This window comes from Jaculus jaculus, chromosome 8, assembly GCF_020740685.1.
Source record: "Jaculus jaculus isolate mJacJac1 chromosome 8, mJacJac1.mat.Y.cur, whole genome shotgun sequence".
Classification (NCBI taxonomy): Eukaryota; Metazoa; Chordata; class Mammalia; order Rodentia; family Dipodidae; genus Jaculus; species Jaculus jaculus.
Genome location: NC_059109.1, coordinates 10,696,008 through 10,713,195, shown reverse-complemented (window position 1 = coordinate 10,713,195; position 17,188 = coordinate 10,696,008). Strand labels below are relative to the sequence as shown.

Sequence of the window (17,188 nt, the reverse complement as noted above, 5' to 3'; positions counted from 1 at the left end):
TCTCCCTAGCCCTCAGGAGGACTTTTTTTTTTTCCAGGATAGGGTCTCACTCTAGCCCAGGCTGACCTGGAATTCACTCTGTATTCCCAGGCTGGCCTCGAACTCACAGAGAGCCTTCTACCTCTGCCTCCCGAGTGCTGGGATTAAAGGTGTATGCCACATCTGGATAGGATTATTGTTGTTGTTGTTTGGTTAGTTGTTTTGTTTTTCAAGGTAGGGCTTCACTCTAGCCCAGGCTGACGCTAGAATTCACTATGTAGTCTCAGGCTGGTCTTGAACTCAGTGATCCTCCCTCCACCTCCCAAGTGCTAGGATTAAAGGCATGCACCACCTCTCCCAGCAGAGAGAAAGAGAGAAAGAACAGGACATAGCAGGGCCTCCAGCCACTGCAGATGAACTTCAGATGCATGTGCCACTTTGTGCATCTGGCTTTACATGGGTACTGGGGAATCAAACTTGGGTCATTAGACTTTTCAGGCAAGCGCCTTAACTGCTGAGCCATCTCTCCAGCCCTAAGAATTTTTATTTATTGATTGATTTGCAAACAGAGACAGAGACATAGAGAGAATGGGCCCACCAGGACCTCCAGCTGCTGCAAACAAACTCCAGACGCATGTACCTCTTTGTGCATCTGGGTTTACCTGGGTACTGGGAGATCGAACCTGGGTTGCCAGGCTTTGCAGGCAAGCGCCTTAACCACTGAGCCATCTCTCCAACCCTCAGGAGGATTTTTCATTGAAGAATTAAAAGAAGAATTTTTTTTCTTGACATCTGAAAAGCATAGGGAATTCAGGCTCCAGTCTAAGGACTGTATGTTTTGTAAGGCTAAGGGTCTTTTCTTTCTTATCTGCATGTGGGCACACATGTATGTATGTGGGTGCATGTGCATGGGGAGGTCAGAGATCAATGTCTGGTGCCTTCTCCTGTTGCTTCTCCACCATGTTTTTAGGAGACAGGATCTCTCACTGGACCTGGAACTTGCTGGTTTCAGCTGGGCAGAGCTAGTCAGCAAGTCCCAGGGGTCCCCCTATCTCCACTTCTCAAGCGCTGGGATCACAGGCTCACTTCCATCATATCCAACTTTTTTCATGGACGCTGAGAGCCAAACTCGGATCTTCATGCTTGTGTGACAAGCTCTTACCCCCCAGGCTATCTCCTTGGCCATGAGTAACCTGCCCACACACTCTCATTGCGTCACTCGGTCCATGTCAGAGGCGTGGGACCTAGGAAAGACCTGCCATTAATGTCATTTTCCTGGCTCAGTGCTTCAGTTTTTGTGGGTTTTTATTATTATTTTATTTGGGCTGGAGAGATGGCTTAGCAGTTAAGGTACTTGCCTGCAAAGCCAAAGGACCCAGGTTCAACTCCTCAGGACCCACATAAGCATGATGCACAAGGTGGTGCAAGCATCTGGAGTTTGCTTGCATTGGCTAGAGGCCCTGGCATGCCCATTCTCTCTTTATCTGTCTCTCTCTCTCAAATATTTTATTTATCTATTTATCTATTTATTTATTTATTTGAGAGAGAAAGAGAGACACACACACACAGAATAGGTGTGCCAGGGCCTCTAGCCACTGCAAACAAACTCCAGACACATGTACCACCTTGTGCATCTGGCTTTACAGGGGTATTGGGGAATGGAGCCTGGGTCCTTAGGGTTCATAGGCAAGTGCCTTAACCACTAAGCCATCTCTTCAAACCAATGCTTCAGTTTTGTGAACATTCACTGAGCCCCAGCTAAGCCCCAGTCATTGACCGACTGCTGTCCCTGCCTCTGGATGGTTGGACAGACAGAGGGGCAGGGGGCTCAGCTGTCATGTGGTCAGTGTGGCAGAAAGGGCAAGCACATGACGTTGGGGCATTATAGAGGAGGGTCGTGGGCTTTGAGTGAGTTAATTATTTGTTGAACCTACTCCAGAGTCCTGAAGCCTTGCCTTAAGGAAGTCATTGATGGACTCAAGGCAGAAGTAGTAATGCCGTTCATGAACGAAGGTGCCCTGGGTACCAATTACCCAATAGGATATGAACATAATGAGTAAAGCTATTGCCTTATTTAAAAAAAAAGAATCCTTGATATTATGGCAGTTGTACAGATTGGGTAATTTGCTATGAAAAATAGTTTTCAATTTTAAAATGATATGTTTAAAGTAGCCTTTTGGCAAGAAGCTGGTCTGGGGGGTCTAGAATACAGCCCTTTGTGTGTGCCTATGGCTTTTCTTGAGGGGATGTAAGAGGCTGATGGGCTGTCCCAGGAAGCCTGGAGAGTGGCTGGGGACTAAGGTAAGAGGAGGCTTTTCACAAACACCCTTCTAAATATTTGCTATAATTTTCCACTTTATTCTCAAGCACTTATTTGGGATAATTTTCACTCTTATGTATACACATAACTTTCTAACTTTTTGAGTTTTGTAAAATAAATATTCTTTTTTTAATTTTTATTTTAGCAAGAGAGAAAGAGAGAGAGAATTGGCACACCAGGGCCTCAGCCACTGAAATCGAACTCCAGATGTTTGCACCACCTAGTAGGCATGTGCGACCTTGTGCTTGCCTCACCTTTGTGTGTCTGGCTTACATGGGATCTGCAGAGTTGAACATGGGTCCTTAGGCTTCACAGGCAGCTGCCTCAACTGCTAAGCCAATTCTCCAGCCAACCTTTTGAATTTTTTTTTTCTCAAACTCATGGTGATCCTCCTACCTCTGCCTCCTGAGTGCTAGGATTAAAGGCGTGCATCACCACCACGCCTGGTTCTCCACCTTTTAATTTTTTTTTTTTTTTTTTTTTTGAGAGAGAGTGAGAGAGAGACAGGCAGAGAGAGGGAGAGAGAAAATGGGCATGCCAGGGCCTACAGCCACTGCAAACGAATTCCAGATGCATGCACTCCCTTGGGTATCTGGCTTATGTGGGTCCTGGGGAATCAAACCGGAATCCTCTGGCTTTGCAGGAAAATGCCTTAACCACTAGGCCATCTCTCCAGCCTCACCTTTTGAATTAAAAAAATTATTTATTTGCAAGCAGAGAGAAAGCGCCAGAGAATAAGCATGCCAGGACCTCCTTCCACTGAAGACAAACTCCAAATGTATGTGCCACTTTGTGCACTCGGGTACTACTGGGGAATGGAACCTGGGTTGTTAAGCTTTTCTAGCAAGTTGCCTTAACAGCTGAGCCATCTCTCCAGCCCCTTCTGAATATTTTTAAATATTTTATTTATTTACTGATTTGCACACAGAGAGAAAAGAGAGGGAAAGAGGGAGGGAGGATGGGTGTGGCAGGGCCTCTAGCCACTGCAAATGAACTCCAGATGCATGTGCCACTTCGTGCTTCTGGCTTTACATGGGTACGAGGGAATCAAACCCAAGTCTTTAGGCTTTGCAGGCAAGCATTTTAACCACTTTTGCCCTCTTTTGAATTTTGAACCATGTGATTATAGTACCTATTTACAAAGTCATCCAAATTTAATGTAAAATACCTAACTCATGGACCATGTGTTATCTAGGAAGTAATTTTCCCTCTCTTACATTGAGCAAATGATTCTTTTTTTATTTTTATTTTTTTAGAGAGAGAATTGGTGCACCAGGGCCTCAACCACTGGAATTGACTCCAGACACTTGCGCCACCTAGTGGGCATGTGTGACCTTGCGCTTGCCTCACCTTTGCATGTCTGGCTAAAGCAGGATCTGGAGAGTGGAGAGTTGAACATAGGTCCTTAGGCTTTGTAAGCAAGCGCCTTAACTGCTTAGCCATCTCTCCAGCCTGAGTAAATGATTCTTGGTTACCTACTATGAGTCAGTATCTGTCCTAGGTCCAAAAGGTACATCTCTAGACTTTGTTTTCTCCACCTCTATTGTATAGAGACTAGATGACCTCTAAGACAGTGACCTTCACCTTGAACATGCAGGAGACTCACTAGGAAGGCTCATTAAGGCACTGGCATAGTGATTTATGTTAGTAATCCCAGCCCTCAGGAGGTAGAGGCCAGAGGATCAGAAGTTCAAGGTAATCCTCAGGTATGTAGAGAGTTTGAGGCCAGCATGAGCTAACTAAAACAAAGAAAATTTTTAAAAAGATGCAGCTGGACATAATGATGCATTCCTTTAATCCCAGCACTAGGGAGGCAGAGGTAGGAGGATCACTGGGACTTCAAGGACAGCCTGGGATTACAGAGTAAATTCCAGGTCAGTTTGAGCTAGAGCAATACCCTACATTGGATTAAAAAGGGGGCGGGGGCTGGAGGGATGGCTTAGCAGCTAAGGCGCCTGCCTGCAAAGCCAAAGAAAGGACCCAGGTTCCATTCCCCAGGACCCACATAAGCTAGATGCACAAAGTGGCACATGCGTTTGGAGTTTACTTGCAGTGGCTAGAGGCCCTGTCGTGCCCATTTTCTCTTTCAAATAAATAAAATATTTTTTTGAAAAAAAGAATACAGCGTGAGATTGCAGTGTGCAAAGCCCTTTCTGTCTTGTTAATGGTTTGGGGTGTGCGTGTGTGCGCTCGCACAGGCACACGCCTGGGCTAGAGTGAGCACCTAACCTCAAAACACCTTTAATTAAATGGGGAGACAAATTGAGGAGCTACTGGAATAATCATGAAGACATGTACAGTGTCTTACCCTAGGATGGTAGTAGTTAAACCACAGGAACACTGATAAAATTAAGACAGTGTTAGAGGGCTGGAGAGGTGGCTTAGTGGTTAAGGCACTTGCCAGCAAAGCCAAAGGACCCAGGTTCAAATTCCTAGTACTCACATAAAGCCAGATGCATAAGTTGGTGCCTGCATCTGGAGTTCATTTTGAAGTGGCCAGAGATCCTGGCATGCCATTCCCCCCCGCAAAAAAAAAACACACACCCTTATAAATAAATAAAGACAATTTTTTAAACCTATGCAATGGTCTTGTGGGAGAGAACATAGCAAATCCAAGGGAGGAGCTACTTGAAACAGCACCCAGTCTGTGAGAGACGATGCTGAATTACCTTGAACATGAAAGTGGTGGTGCAGCTGACCTCAGCCCAGCTCAGCTGGGATAGATGAATCTGTAGACAGTAACGCGAGGAATGAGGAAGGGATGGGATGTTGCCACAGAATGGGTCGCGAGTCCCTTAAAAGACAGAGCATTTGAAGGAACAAAAGCTCACTTCCCACGGGTGGCACGGTGGGTAATTCTCACCTCTCTCTTCCCGTGCTCACCCTGAACTCAGGTCAGGTGTGAACTGTGGCTCACATAGGTGCCACAGGAGCCTGCAAGGCCGGTGCCTCTCGGGTAGAAGGTGCATGGGAGTCAGTAATGGGGTCCTGGGGAGATCTGAGCTGGGACCCCTGATGAACATTTCTGCCTGGCAACATGAACCATCTTTTAAGCAGTGAAGGGAGTGGGTCCCCTGTTTCTGGAACACAGCACCCTCACACCCAGTACCCCTCTGCCAATCTGCTCATACGCCTTCAGTGACCACTCGTCACTTCCAGGTTCAGGGTCAACTCCAGACATTTCTGAATGAAATCCTGTTGATTTTTGTAAATTTGTTTGATTGTTTGCTTGTTTTCAAAAATTTTTTTAAGAGAGACTGATTGAGAGGGGGAGGGGAAATGATGGAGAATGGAGTTTCAAAGGGGAGAGTGGGGGGGTAGGGGCATTACCACAGGATATTGTTTACAATCATGGAAGTTGATTTAAAAAAAGGTTTTTTAACTTATTTTTATTTATTTATTTATGAGAGGACCTCTAGCCACAGCAAATAAACTCCAGATGCATGTATGCTGCACCATGTGCATCTGGCTTATGTGGGTTCTGGGGAGTCAAACCTGGTTCTTTTTTTTTTGTTATTTTTTTATTTATTTGAGAGCGATAGACAAAGAGGCAGAGAGAGAGAGAGACAGAGAGATAATGGGCGCGCCAGGGCCTCCAGCCACTGCAAACGAACTCCAGACATGTGCGCCCCCTTGTGCATCTGGCTAACGTGGGTCCTGGGGAGTTGAGCCTTGAACCAGGGTCCTTTGGCTTCACAGGCAAGTGCTTAACCGCTAAGCCATCTCTCCAGCCCCAAGCCTGGTTCTTTAGGCTTCACTGGCAAGCACCTTAACCAGTAAGCCATCTCTCCAGCCTTTTGTTTGTTTGTTTGGGTTTTTTTGTTTGTTTGTTTGTTTGTTTGTTTTTGGTTCTTCGAGGTAGGGTCTCACTCTAGTCCAGGCTGACCTGGAATTCACTATGGAGTCTCAGGGTGGCCTTGAACTCATGGTAATCCTCCTACCTCTGCCTTCGAGTGCTGGGATTAAAGGTGTGCACCAACACGCCCGGCTTATTTGTTTGTTTTTGAGACAAGCTCTTCTGTTGCTCTGGAACTCAATATAAAGTTCCAAGGATGACCTTGAACTTCTGATCCTCCTGTTTCTACTTCCCAAGTGCTCAGGGTAAGAGCTGCCACCAGCATGCCTAGCTTAGCATGTTGCCAAACTCTTTTTCCCCTCATCCACTGTCAAGTTTACATCTATAATTTTTGTTATATGTTTGCAGGAAATGTGATTTCCAGTATATTGTAAACATTGATATTTTCAAGTAAAACTATGACATCACTGTTTAAAATATATCCAGTGGAATTTAAACACCACAGCCATTTGATGTCCACCCATCACCCATGTAAAACATGCATGAACATGTTTTTTTTTTTAAATAATGTGTCTTTTTTTTCCCTTGGAATTTTATTTTTATTTCACTTCCGTGAGGAACTTTATCCTAATGTAATATATTTTGATGCCTTAAATTCTTTTATTGGTGTCCCCCATCCTGTTTCTCTATAACAGTTTTATATAAAGCTGCAACATTTTTAATTTCCTGTAATCACAAAGATCTAAGTAGTAAGACTTTCTTCAGGTTTGAGTTATAATTACAATTTTTTGTATTTTATTTATTTATTTATTTGAGAGAGGGAGAGAATGGACACACTAGGGCCTCCAGCCACTGCAAACAAACTCCAGATGCTTGTGCCACCTTGTGCATCTTTCTTACATGGGTACTGGGGAATCGAACCTGGGTCCTTAGGACCTGTAGGCAGCCACCTTAACCACTAAGCCATCTCTCCAGCCCAGAGGATATTAATTGTTGCTGGCATGATCAGCATTGATTGTATTTCCTTTTAGTTTTTTCTTTTCTTTTCTTTTTTTTAATATTTTTGTTTTTATTTATTTATTTGTGAGCAACAGACAGAGAAAGAAAGAGGCAGATAGAGACAGAATGGGCGTGCCAGGGCCTCCAGCCATTGCAAATGAACTCCAGATGCGTGCGCCCCCTTGTGCTTACATGGATCCTGGAGAATCGAGCCTCGAACCGGGGTCCTTAGGCTTCACAGGCAAGCACTTAACCGCTAAGCCATCTCTCCAGCCCCTTTTTTTTTCTTTTCAAGGTAGGGTCTCGCTCTAGCCCAGGCTGATCTGGAACTCACTCTACTCCCAGCCTGGCCTCAGATGCACAGTGCTCGCCCTATCTCAGTCTCCCCAGTGCTGGGATTAAAGGCGTGTGCTACTACGCCTGGCATTCCATTCCTCATCTACACAGATACGAGCACGGAACGCCTTATTCCCACTTGATAGGAATACATGCTTTTGTTTTTTGGGTTTTCTTAAAAGACTCATTTACTTTTAATGTGTGATGCACAAGGTCTTGTGCATGTTTAACAAACATTCTCCCACTGATCTATGTCCCCAGCAACTTAGAATAGATACTTACTCAAGCAGGGTAGGGTTGTAGAGATAGCTCAGGGGATCAAGCACTCACTGTTGACACTGGAGTAGCTGATTTCAGTCCCCAGACCCCACACAAAAAGCTGGAAGCCATGAAGGGGGAAGGGGGGAGGGGAGGGAATTATCATGGTTTATTGTCTATAATTATGGAAGTTGTCAATAGTTATTTTTTTTAAGCTGGAATCCATGGTGGGATAATAGAATTCCTAGATTATATTACTGTCTCTGATCAGAAGGTGGGAGGTGGAGAAAGGAGAATCTCCCAGAAACTTGCCAGAGGGTCCCTAGCAAAGAACAGCAGAGCCAGAAGCCCGGCCTTAAATGGGGCGGACAGGCAGGGAACCATCCAAAAGTTGTTTTCTGACCTCCACCTGCGCTCACACACACAAACATGCCCAGCACACACTGACAAATACATAAGAAATATTATATTTTAGCCGGGCATGGTGGTGCACACCTTTAATCCCAGCACTTGGGAGGCAGAAGTAGGAGGATCGCCATGAGTTTGAGGCCACCCTGAGATTACATAGTGAAATCCAGGTCAGCCTGGGCTAGAGGGAGACCCTACCTCAAAATAACAAAAAAGACAGGGCTGGAGATAGAGCTTAGCTGTTAAGGTGCTTGCTTGTGAAGCCTAAGGACCCATGTTCAACTCTTCATGTCCCACATAAGCCAGATGTACAAGGTGACACAAGCGCGCAAGGTCACACATGAGCACAAAGTGGCACATGCATCTGGAGTTTGACTGCAGTGGGCTGGAGGTCCTAGCACACCAGTTCTCTCTCTCTCTCTCATAAACACACACACACACACACACACACACACACACACACACACACACAAGAAATTGTATTTTAGCCAGGCGTAATGGCGCACGCCTTTAATCCCAGCATTTGAGAAGCAGAGGTAGGAGGATTGCTGTGAGTCCAAGGCCAGCCTGAGACTATAGAGTGAATTCCAAATCAACCTGCGTTACAGTGAGACTGTATCTCAAAAGCCCAAAACTAAGCGTTGGACAGATGGTTTAGCATCTGGCTTACATGGGTACTGGAGGATCAAAGCCAGGCCATTAGGCACTCTTTATCTGCGGAGCCATCTCTCCAGCCCCACCTCTCTCTCTTTTTTTAACATGATTCTGAGGATCAAACTCAAGTCCTCATGCTTACGAAACACTTTACAACTGAGCCGTCTCCTCAGGCCTGTACTGTAACTGTGTACCCTCCGGAGTGGCTCATGCCTTAGTCATTTCTTAACATCGTGCCTTGCATTTATTAGATGTCTGGTAAATATTCGTTGAACAGACTCCTTCACACACACACCCCACACACACAGAGAATACTGTAAAGCGTTCAGCATCAGCATCTCAGAAGAATGATAGAATTAACCAATGAACAAAGCAGCAGATCAATGAATTAATCAGCCATTGGACAATGGCTTGAAAGTAAAAAAATTCATGCCTCATGTGAAAGCCCCCAAAAGCAGTGTCACTGTAAAGGGATATAACATTAGCTGCTTCTAATCAACTCCTATTTTGTAACTTTTTAATTTAAAAAAAATTGTTTATTTATTTGAGAGTGACAGGCAGAGAGAGAAAGAGGCAGAGAGAGAAAAAGGGAGAATGGGCATGCCAGGGCCTCCAGCCACTGCAAACAAACTCCAGACGCGTGCGCCCCCTTGTGCATCTGGCTAACGTGGGACCTGGGGAACCGAGCCTCGAACCGGGTCCTTAGGCTTCACAGGCAAGCACTTAACCACTAAGCCATCTCTCCAGCCCCTTAAACTTTTTTTTTTAATATAATTGATCATAGAAGTTATCATGGCTTATCATGAAAGATCCAAATTGAGCCAGGTATGGTGGCGCACCCCTTTAATCCCAGCACTCGGGAGGCAGAGGTAGGAGAATCTCCATGAGATTGAGGCCACACTGAAAGTACATAGTGGAATTCCAGGGCAGCCTGGGCTAGAGCAAGACCCTAACCTCAAAAAACAAAAAAAAAAAGCTAGAGAAATGGCTTAGTGGTTAAGACACTTGCCTGCAAAGCCCAAGGACCCAGGTTCAATTCTCCAGGACCCACGTAAACCAGATGCTGCACGGGGTGGGAGGGGCGCATGCATCTGGAGTTAGTCTGCAGCTGCTGGAGGCCCCGGCGCGCCCATTCTCTTCTCTCCCTCTCTCTCTCCCTGCATATTCCTCTCTCTCTCTCTCTCCCAAATAAAGAAAGAAGAATGAAAAATATTTTTAAAAATTAAAAAAAAATAGAGACATCCAAGTCGACCCTTGTCTTTTTTTTTTTTTTAATTTTTTATTTATTTATTTGAGAGCGACAGACACAGAAAGACAGATAGAGGGAGAGAGAGAGAATGGGCGTGCCTGGGCTTCCAGCCTCTGCAAACGAACTCCAGATGCGTGCGCCCCCTTGTGCATCGGGACCTGGGGAACCGAGCCTCGAACCGGGGTCCTTAGGCTTCACAGGCAAGCGCTTAACCGCTAAGCCATCTCTCCAGCCTGACCCTTGTCTTTTGCATCTTGTCTTACAGGTGTGAGTGGCGTCTCCTCCCGGCAGTGGTGTTGGTGAGCCCCGGGGAAGATGTAAAACCTCCTGCTCTGCACATGTGTGCTCCAAGCCAGAGGGAACCCCGGCCTCCAGCTCCCCTCCCAGACATGTCAGCCGTGGAGTAGGGTGGACACTTTCTCTCAGCTTCTCAGGGTTTTTGTCTTTTTTGGGGGGTGGAGGGTTTCTTCATTTACCCTTTTTTATGGTTTTGTGGCTGGACATTCACAACCAAGGCAGACGTCATGGGGGATCAGCAACTGTACAAGACCAACCACATAGCCCATGGTGGTGAGAACCTCTTTTACCAACAGCCATCCCTTGGCATCCATGGTGGGCTGAACCACAGCTATGGGACTACAGTTGCAGGGGGTGGAGTGGATGCCCCTCAAGCCTCGCCCATATCCCCCCACTTTCCTCAAGATACTCGGGACGGTCTGGGCCTACCTATTGGCTCCAAAAACCTTGGTCAATTGGATACCTCGAGGCAGGGTGGATGGGGAAGCCATGCAGGGCCTGGAAACCATGTCCAGCTACGTGGCAACCTGGCCAACTCGAATATGATGTGGGGGACACCAGGCCAGGTGGAGCCCACTGATGGCTACCAATACACCTACTCCCAGGCCAGTGAGATCCGGACCCAGAAACTCACCAGTGGTGTTTTACACAAGCTGGACTCATTCACCCAGGTGTTTGCCAACCAAAACCTGCGAATTCAGGTCAACAATATGGCCCAGGTGCTGCACACCCAGTCGGCAGTGATGGATGGAGCCCCCGACAGCGCCCTCCGCCAGCTGCTGTCTCAGAAGCCCATGGAGCCCCCGACATCGGCCATAGCTTCCCGCTACCAGCAGGTGCCGCAGCAGCCTCACTCTGGTTTCACTGGTGGGCTGCCCAAACCAGCCCTCCAGGTCGGGCAACATGCAACCCAAGGGCACCTGTTTTATGACTACCAGCAGCCCCTGGCCCCGATGCCAATGCAAGGAGGGCAGCCGCTGCAAGCCCCACAGATGTTGTCGCAGCACATGCAGCAGATACAGCAGCACCAGTATTACCCTCAACAGCAGCAGCAGCAGCAGCAGCAGCAGCAAGCTGGGCCTCAGCGCATCTCCATGCAAGAAATGCAGCAGCAGCAGCAGCAGCCTCAGCGGCAGGGTTCAATGCAGATACCTCAGTATTACCAGCCCCAACCCATCATTCAGCACTTGCAAGAGCAGCCGCAGCAACCCGCACACCTGCAGCCCCCTTCCTACCACAGAGACCCTCATCAGTACACGCCGGAGCAGGCACACGCTGTCCAGCTCCTGCAGCTGGGCTCCATGCCTCAGTATTATTATCAGGAGCCCCAGCAACCCTACAGCCATCCTCTCTACCAACAGAGCCACCTGCCCCAGCACCAGCAGCGTGATGACGGTCAGCTGAAGACGTATTCTAGCGACAGGCAGGCCTCAGCTCTTTTGGGCTCCCACGGGGACCTAGCACCTCCTGATACAGCAATGGGAGACCCAGCAAGCTCAGATCTTAGCCGGGCCAGCAGTGCCCTCCCCCATCAGCCGCTCCTGTCCCCCAGTGGAGCCCACCTCAACAACATGGGGTCTGAGCATCAGCAGCCGTCTCCCGGTGCCGTGTGGCCCCAGGTATGTCCCAGTGGAAGTTTCTCCTTGGATCTCAGGGTGTGGCAGGGCCATCCAGACCTGAGTATTGGCAGTGCCCAATCCTCTCTTCACCCTTTAGCTTTTTGCCCTTTTTTTTTTTTTTTAAGGTAGGGTCTCACTATGTAGTCTTAGGGTGGTCTCAAACTCAGAGCAATCCTTACCTCTGCCTTGCCCAAGTGCTGGGACTCCACCATGCCCAGTTTTAACCTTTTATTTTTATTTATTTATTTATTATTATTTTATTTTATTTTATTTTTTTGGTTTTTCGAGGTAGGGTCTTACTCTAGCTGAGGCTGACCAGGGTGCCCTCAAACTCACGGCGATCCTCCTACCTCTGCCTCCCAAGTGCTGGGATTAAAGGCATGTGCCACCATAGCCGGCTCAGTTTTAGCCTTTTAAAAAATATATTTTATTTATTTGTTTGAGAGAGAGAAAATGGGCACACCAAACAAACTCTAGATGCATGAGCCACCCTGGGCATCTGGCTTACATGGGTACTGGGGAATCAAACCTAGGTTCTTAGGCTTTGCAAGCAAGTGCCTTATCCGCCAAGCCAATACTCCAGCCCCTAAAAATCAATTTTGACTCAGTCCTTTGCTAGGGAGCTTATCATCTCACTAAGGAGATGGTCAAAATACTATAGCATATTCCAGATGGTTCATGTAAATCAGGAACTAGAGTCAAGGGCCAGCTGACCACATAGTGGGGACTTCTCACTCCCACTGAATTTCTGTCCTCAGGATATCCCTCTGTGGAACTTGTCCTCCTTTGGGCCTATTATGAGAGCAGTTCTGACATGTTGCCATTCTACAGAAGGCAATTGGATATTGAGAAAACTGGGTTCTCTGGGTAAATCGGAAGTTGATTAAAGTGGAACAGTTGCTATAGTTCAGGGCTTCGCGGGGCCTTCACAGTGTATGTTGTAAACTCCAAAGGGATTGCTGCATATAGTTACAAAGATGAAAACTCCAGCGGCCACAGAATCCAGACTGGTAGAGTGAAGAAGCAAAATGTCTGGTAGGAACCTGACGTGGTGGCGCACGCCTTTAATCCCAGCACTCGGGAGGCAGAGGTAGGAGGATTGCCATGAGTTCAAGGCCACCCTGAGACTACATAGTGAGTTGCAGGTCAGCCTGGGCTGGAGCAAAACCCTACCTCGAAAAACCAAAAAACCAAAACGAAAATAAAAAACATTTTTGCAGGCTGTCCTGAGCCTGCAGGCCATGGTTGTTAACATTTGCTTAGTTTCCCCCAAAGTATTGGACCACACAAGAGTCTACTGAGTGTTAGGCATTACTCATGCTATGACATGTTCACAGGGTCTAGTAGAGGGTACTCCAAAGTGGAACTAGTTGAATGGAAGAGGGCGCTACTAACGGAGATTGAAAGCCACGGGAGAGATTTCTCTTGACTAGTGTTGCCTGGGGAGTAAACCCAGTATTATCCAGAGCCTTTGTGAATATAAAAATTAGATGAGGCTGGGCATGGTGATGCAAGCCTTTAATTCCAGCACTGGGGAGGCAGAGGTAGGAGGATGGCTATGAGTTCAAGGTCACTCTGAGACTACATAGTCAGCCTGGACTAGAGCAAGACCTTACCTTTAAAAAAAATGGGGGGGGGGGGCTGGAGAGATACCTTAACTGTTAAGGCACTTGCCTGCGAAGCCTAAGGACCCATGTTTGACTTCCCTGATCCCATGAAATTCAGACGCACAAGATGATGCATGCATAAGGTAGCACATGTGTACAAGGTGGTACATGTATCTGGAGTTCGACTATAGTAGCTGGAAGCTCTTTCTCTCTCATTTAAAAAAAAAAAAAAAAAGAAAGAAAAACTGGGGAGACCACTCAGTAGAGTGCTTGTCACCTGAGCATGAGGACCCCAGGGCCTACCTAAAAAGCCAGGCATGGTGGCACATGCCTGTGATTCCAAGGCTTCAGAGGCAGAGCTGGGATTCCTAGGGCTTGCTGGCTAGTTAGACTAGTGAAGGTCTCTAACTCACTATGTGGTCAAGGATGACCTTGAACTCCTGATCTTCCTGCCTTCACATTCCAAAGGCTGGGACTACAGGCATGTGCCACCATGTCTAGTTTTTCTTATTATTATTAATTTATGTTTATTTATTTGTGAAGAGTGGGGGAGATGAGCACACAGGACCTCTTGCCACTGCAAAAGAACTCTGGATACCTACACAACTTTGTGTATCTGGCTTTATATGAGTAGTGAAGAATCAAACCTCGGCCAGCAGGCTTTGGAAGCAAGAGCCTTTAACCGCTGAGCCACCTCACTACACCACCCCCCATGCCCAGTTTATGACTGAGGCTTTTAAAAAGAATTCCAGCAAGATACTATGCCATCCACTTATTTCTGTGTCCTTTGTGGGGATGGACCCTATCCATGAAATGGCAAGTGTGTAAAGAGAACAAGGAGGGTGTGTCCCGCAGCAGCTCCAAGTGTGGGTTAGTGTCCTTATTGAGGGAGTTTTAAAGGAAAAGAAGTCAGATGCTGAAAGTAAAAGCATGAGTGGACATGAGTAACGTCATGGTGAGTCTAGATCCTTACATCGACACCACTGGAGAACCCTCCTTTAAAAAACTTTTTTTTTTTTTTTTTTTGGTCTCTCTCTCTCATTTCTTTCGGTACCCTGCTTCACTCAAAATCAGATGCATCTACCTGATGGGAGAACCCAGCCAGGGTCCCCAGAGTCAAGGTAGGCATGGAGACATGGGATGTTTGGGAGATGGGAAATTTCCCTGGGTTATGTTTACGACTTGTGTCAATTTCTCAAAGAAGAGTATAGAAATGATAATAGCAGCAGTTGGGTCTGAATGCTGTGTGCTTTGGGACCCATGTGCTGTGTGTTAAATACCTGGTGAGGTACCTGTAATTGGCAGATACTTGTCCATGATGAGCAAAAATCACTAGCTCCTACTATGAACTGTTTTAAAGATGAGAGGCGAACACAGAGGCACCAAGAGCGAGCTGGAGGTTGTGTTTCAATTTGAATTTGACTCCCAAGCTCATGTTCTGATCGCCATTCATTCATTCATTCATTCACTCACTCACTCCATGAGCACTTACTGAGCGCCTGCCGTGTACCAAGCTTCCAGCGAGGCTGTTGTGTAGACTTAACTTCCTATTTTTGCGGCCATCGTGGGTGAGCGGTTAAAACCTTGGGAAGAAAACCCCAGTGCCCGAAGGCCTGGAATGATGGAAAGTGAGCCTCATTTTTTCTTTAAAAAAAAAAATGGCTGGAGGGATGGCTTAGCGTTTATGGCATTTGCCTGGAAAGCCAAAGGATCCCAGTTCGACTCTCCAGGACCCACATAAGCCAGATGCACAAGGTGGTGCATACATCTGGAGTTTGTTTGCACTGGCTGGAAGCCCTGGTGCACCCATTCTCTCTCTCTCTCCCTTTTTTTCTCTCTCAAATAAATAAATAAAATATATTTTTTAAAAGTTATTTACTTAAGTGAGGGAGAAGGGGAGAGAGAAAATGAGAATGGGTGCTCCAGGTCCTGTAGCCCACTGCAAGGAATGAACTTCAGATGCATGCCTCACCTTTGTGTCTGGCTTTATGTGGGTACTGGGGAATAGAACCCTGGTCCTTAGGCTTTGCAGAAAAGTACCTTAAACATTGAGCCATGTCTCTAACCCAAGCCTGTTTTACCGCCTGTAAATCAGGTAATTCTCTGGAGGGTACTGTGGCCATGGGCAGTGAAACGTTTGACAGCCTTTGGGGTTTCGTTGTGGGTGTGAGGTCTTGGGATGCACTGCCCCGTCCCCTCCCTCACCATGTGCGTTCCTTCCCTGTGACTCTGCCCCTGAGCAGTGGCCAACCCAAAGGAGTGTTTGGAGAGCAGTTTGACGCCAAGAACAAGCTGACATGCTCCATCTGCCTGAAGGAGTTCAAGAGCCTGCCCGCCCTGAACGGTCACATGCGGTCCCACGGGGGAGTAAGAGCCTCCCCCAACCTCAAACAGGTCAGCAGAAGCCAGTCCCCATCCTTCCCAGGCCGTGTGCTGCTTGCTTCGCTTTGCCGCTGTCAGGTGGAATGGGATGGGGGATGTGTGTCCCTTGTGGGCATCTGGAGAGACATCCCTCCCAGACTGGAAGGCCTAGCTTTGATACTGAGAAACAGCCAGGTCATGCTACTGGCCCTAGCTTGTGAGATTTACAGTAGTCAATATATGGAATCAACTTAGATGCCCATTAATAGATAAATGGGTAGAGAAAACGTAATAGGTCTTACATACATATTAGATTTGTATTAAATTATGACATTCTCAGGAAAATGGATGGAGTAGGAGATTATCATGTTAAGTGAAATTAACTAGATTCACAAATACAAAAGAAAAAAAGAGAAAGATACTAGAAATTCTTTTGGGAGATCCCAGATTCTTCTCCTAGAAAGATAGCCGCCAAAGGAATTATGTAAATTCAATATTTTCTTTAATTTATGCTGCTGGAAGCTCCCAAGACCACATTCACTCAGCCTTCAAGAGCAGAGAAAGAGGAGGTGACTATCAGATCCCAGCCAGAATTTTCTGTTCACCAGTGCAGCCGTGTTTGGATTCAAACATCCTGAAATACCCTCTGGATTAACTAGGTAGACATCCAGGTAGTAAACGTTCTGTGAGCGTATGGGTTAGGTTAAATTTCAAAGAATTTTCTCAAAATTCTTTGAATATTGTTGATGTTTTGGGATTACCTCTCCCTTCTCCATCTCTTGGCCATGCCAGATTTAAAAAAAAAAAAGTCCTTGTCTTTACTTTTTAAAAAACACTACGTTCTGAGGCAAGTATAGTGGCCACACCATTAATCCCAGCACTTGAGAGGCAGAGCTAGGAGAACCACTGTGAGTCTGAGGCCATCCTTGGACTTCAGAATGGAGTTCCCGGTCAGCCTGGGCAAAAGAGAGGCCCTACCTCGATAAATAAATAAATAAAAATGTTTTAAAGGTGCATATCTGCAACTCCAGCACTTGGGAAGCTGAAGCAGAAAGATCACAAGTTCAAGGCTAGTATGGACTCCATAATAAGATCCTATTTCAAAGAAAGAAACAAACAAAAAATAGCATATTTAGCTGGGAGTGGTGGCGCACGCCTTTAATCCCAGCACCTGGCAGGCACAGGTAGGAGAATCACCTTGAGTTCAAGGCCACCCTGAGACTACATAGTGAATACCAGGTCAGCCTGAGCTAGAGTGAGACCCTACCTCAAAAAATAAACAAACAAATAAAAAGAAAAGCATAT

General features: G+C 46.6%; 1 protein-coding gene across 9 annotated transcripts in view; it reads left to right on the top strand.

The window, feature by feature from the left end:
- Positions 1–17,188, top strand: part of Trerf1 (transcriptional regulating factor 1) — a 297,150-nt gene that overhangs the window by 219,390 nt on the left and 60,572 nt on the right. For all 9 annotated transcript variants that reach the window (XM_045156113.1, XM_045156112.1, XM_045156119.1 and 6 more), the window contains exons 5-7: positions 10,265–11,915; positions 14,597–14,643; positions 15,766–15,916. In XM_045156113.1, the coding sequence (XP_045012048.1) occupies positions 10,524–11,915; positions 14,597–14,643; positions 15,766–15,916 (1,590 nt within the window). In that variant the 5' untranslated portion in view covers positions 10,265–10,523. The remainder of the gene's footprint in view (positions 1–10,264; positions 11,916–14,596; positions 14,644–15,765; positions 15,917–17,188) is intronic.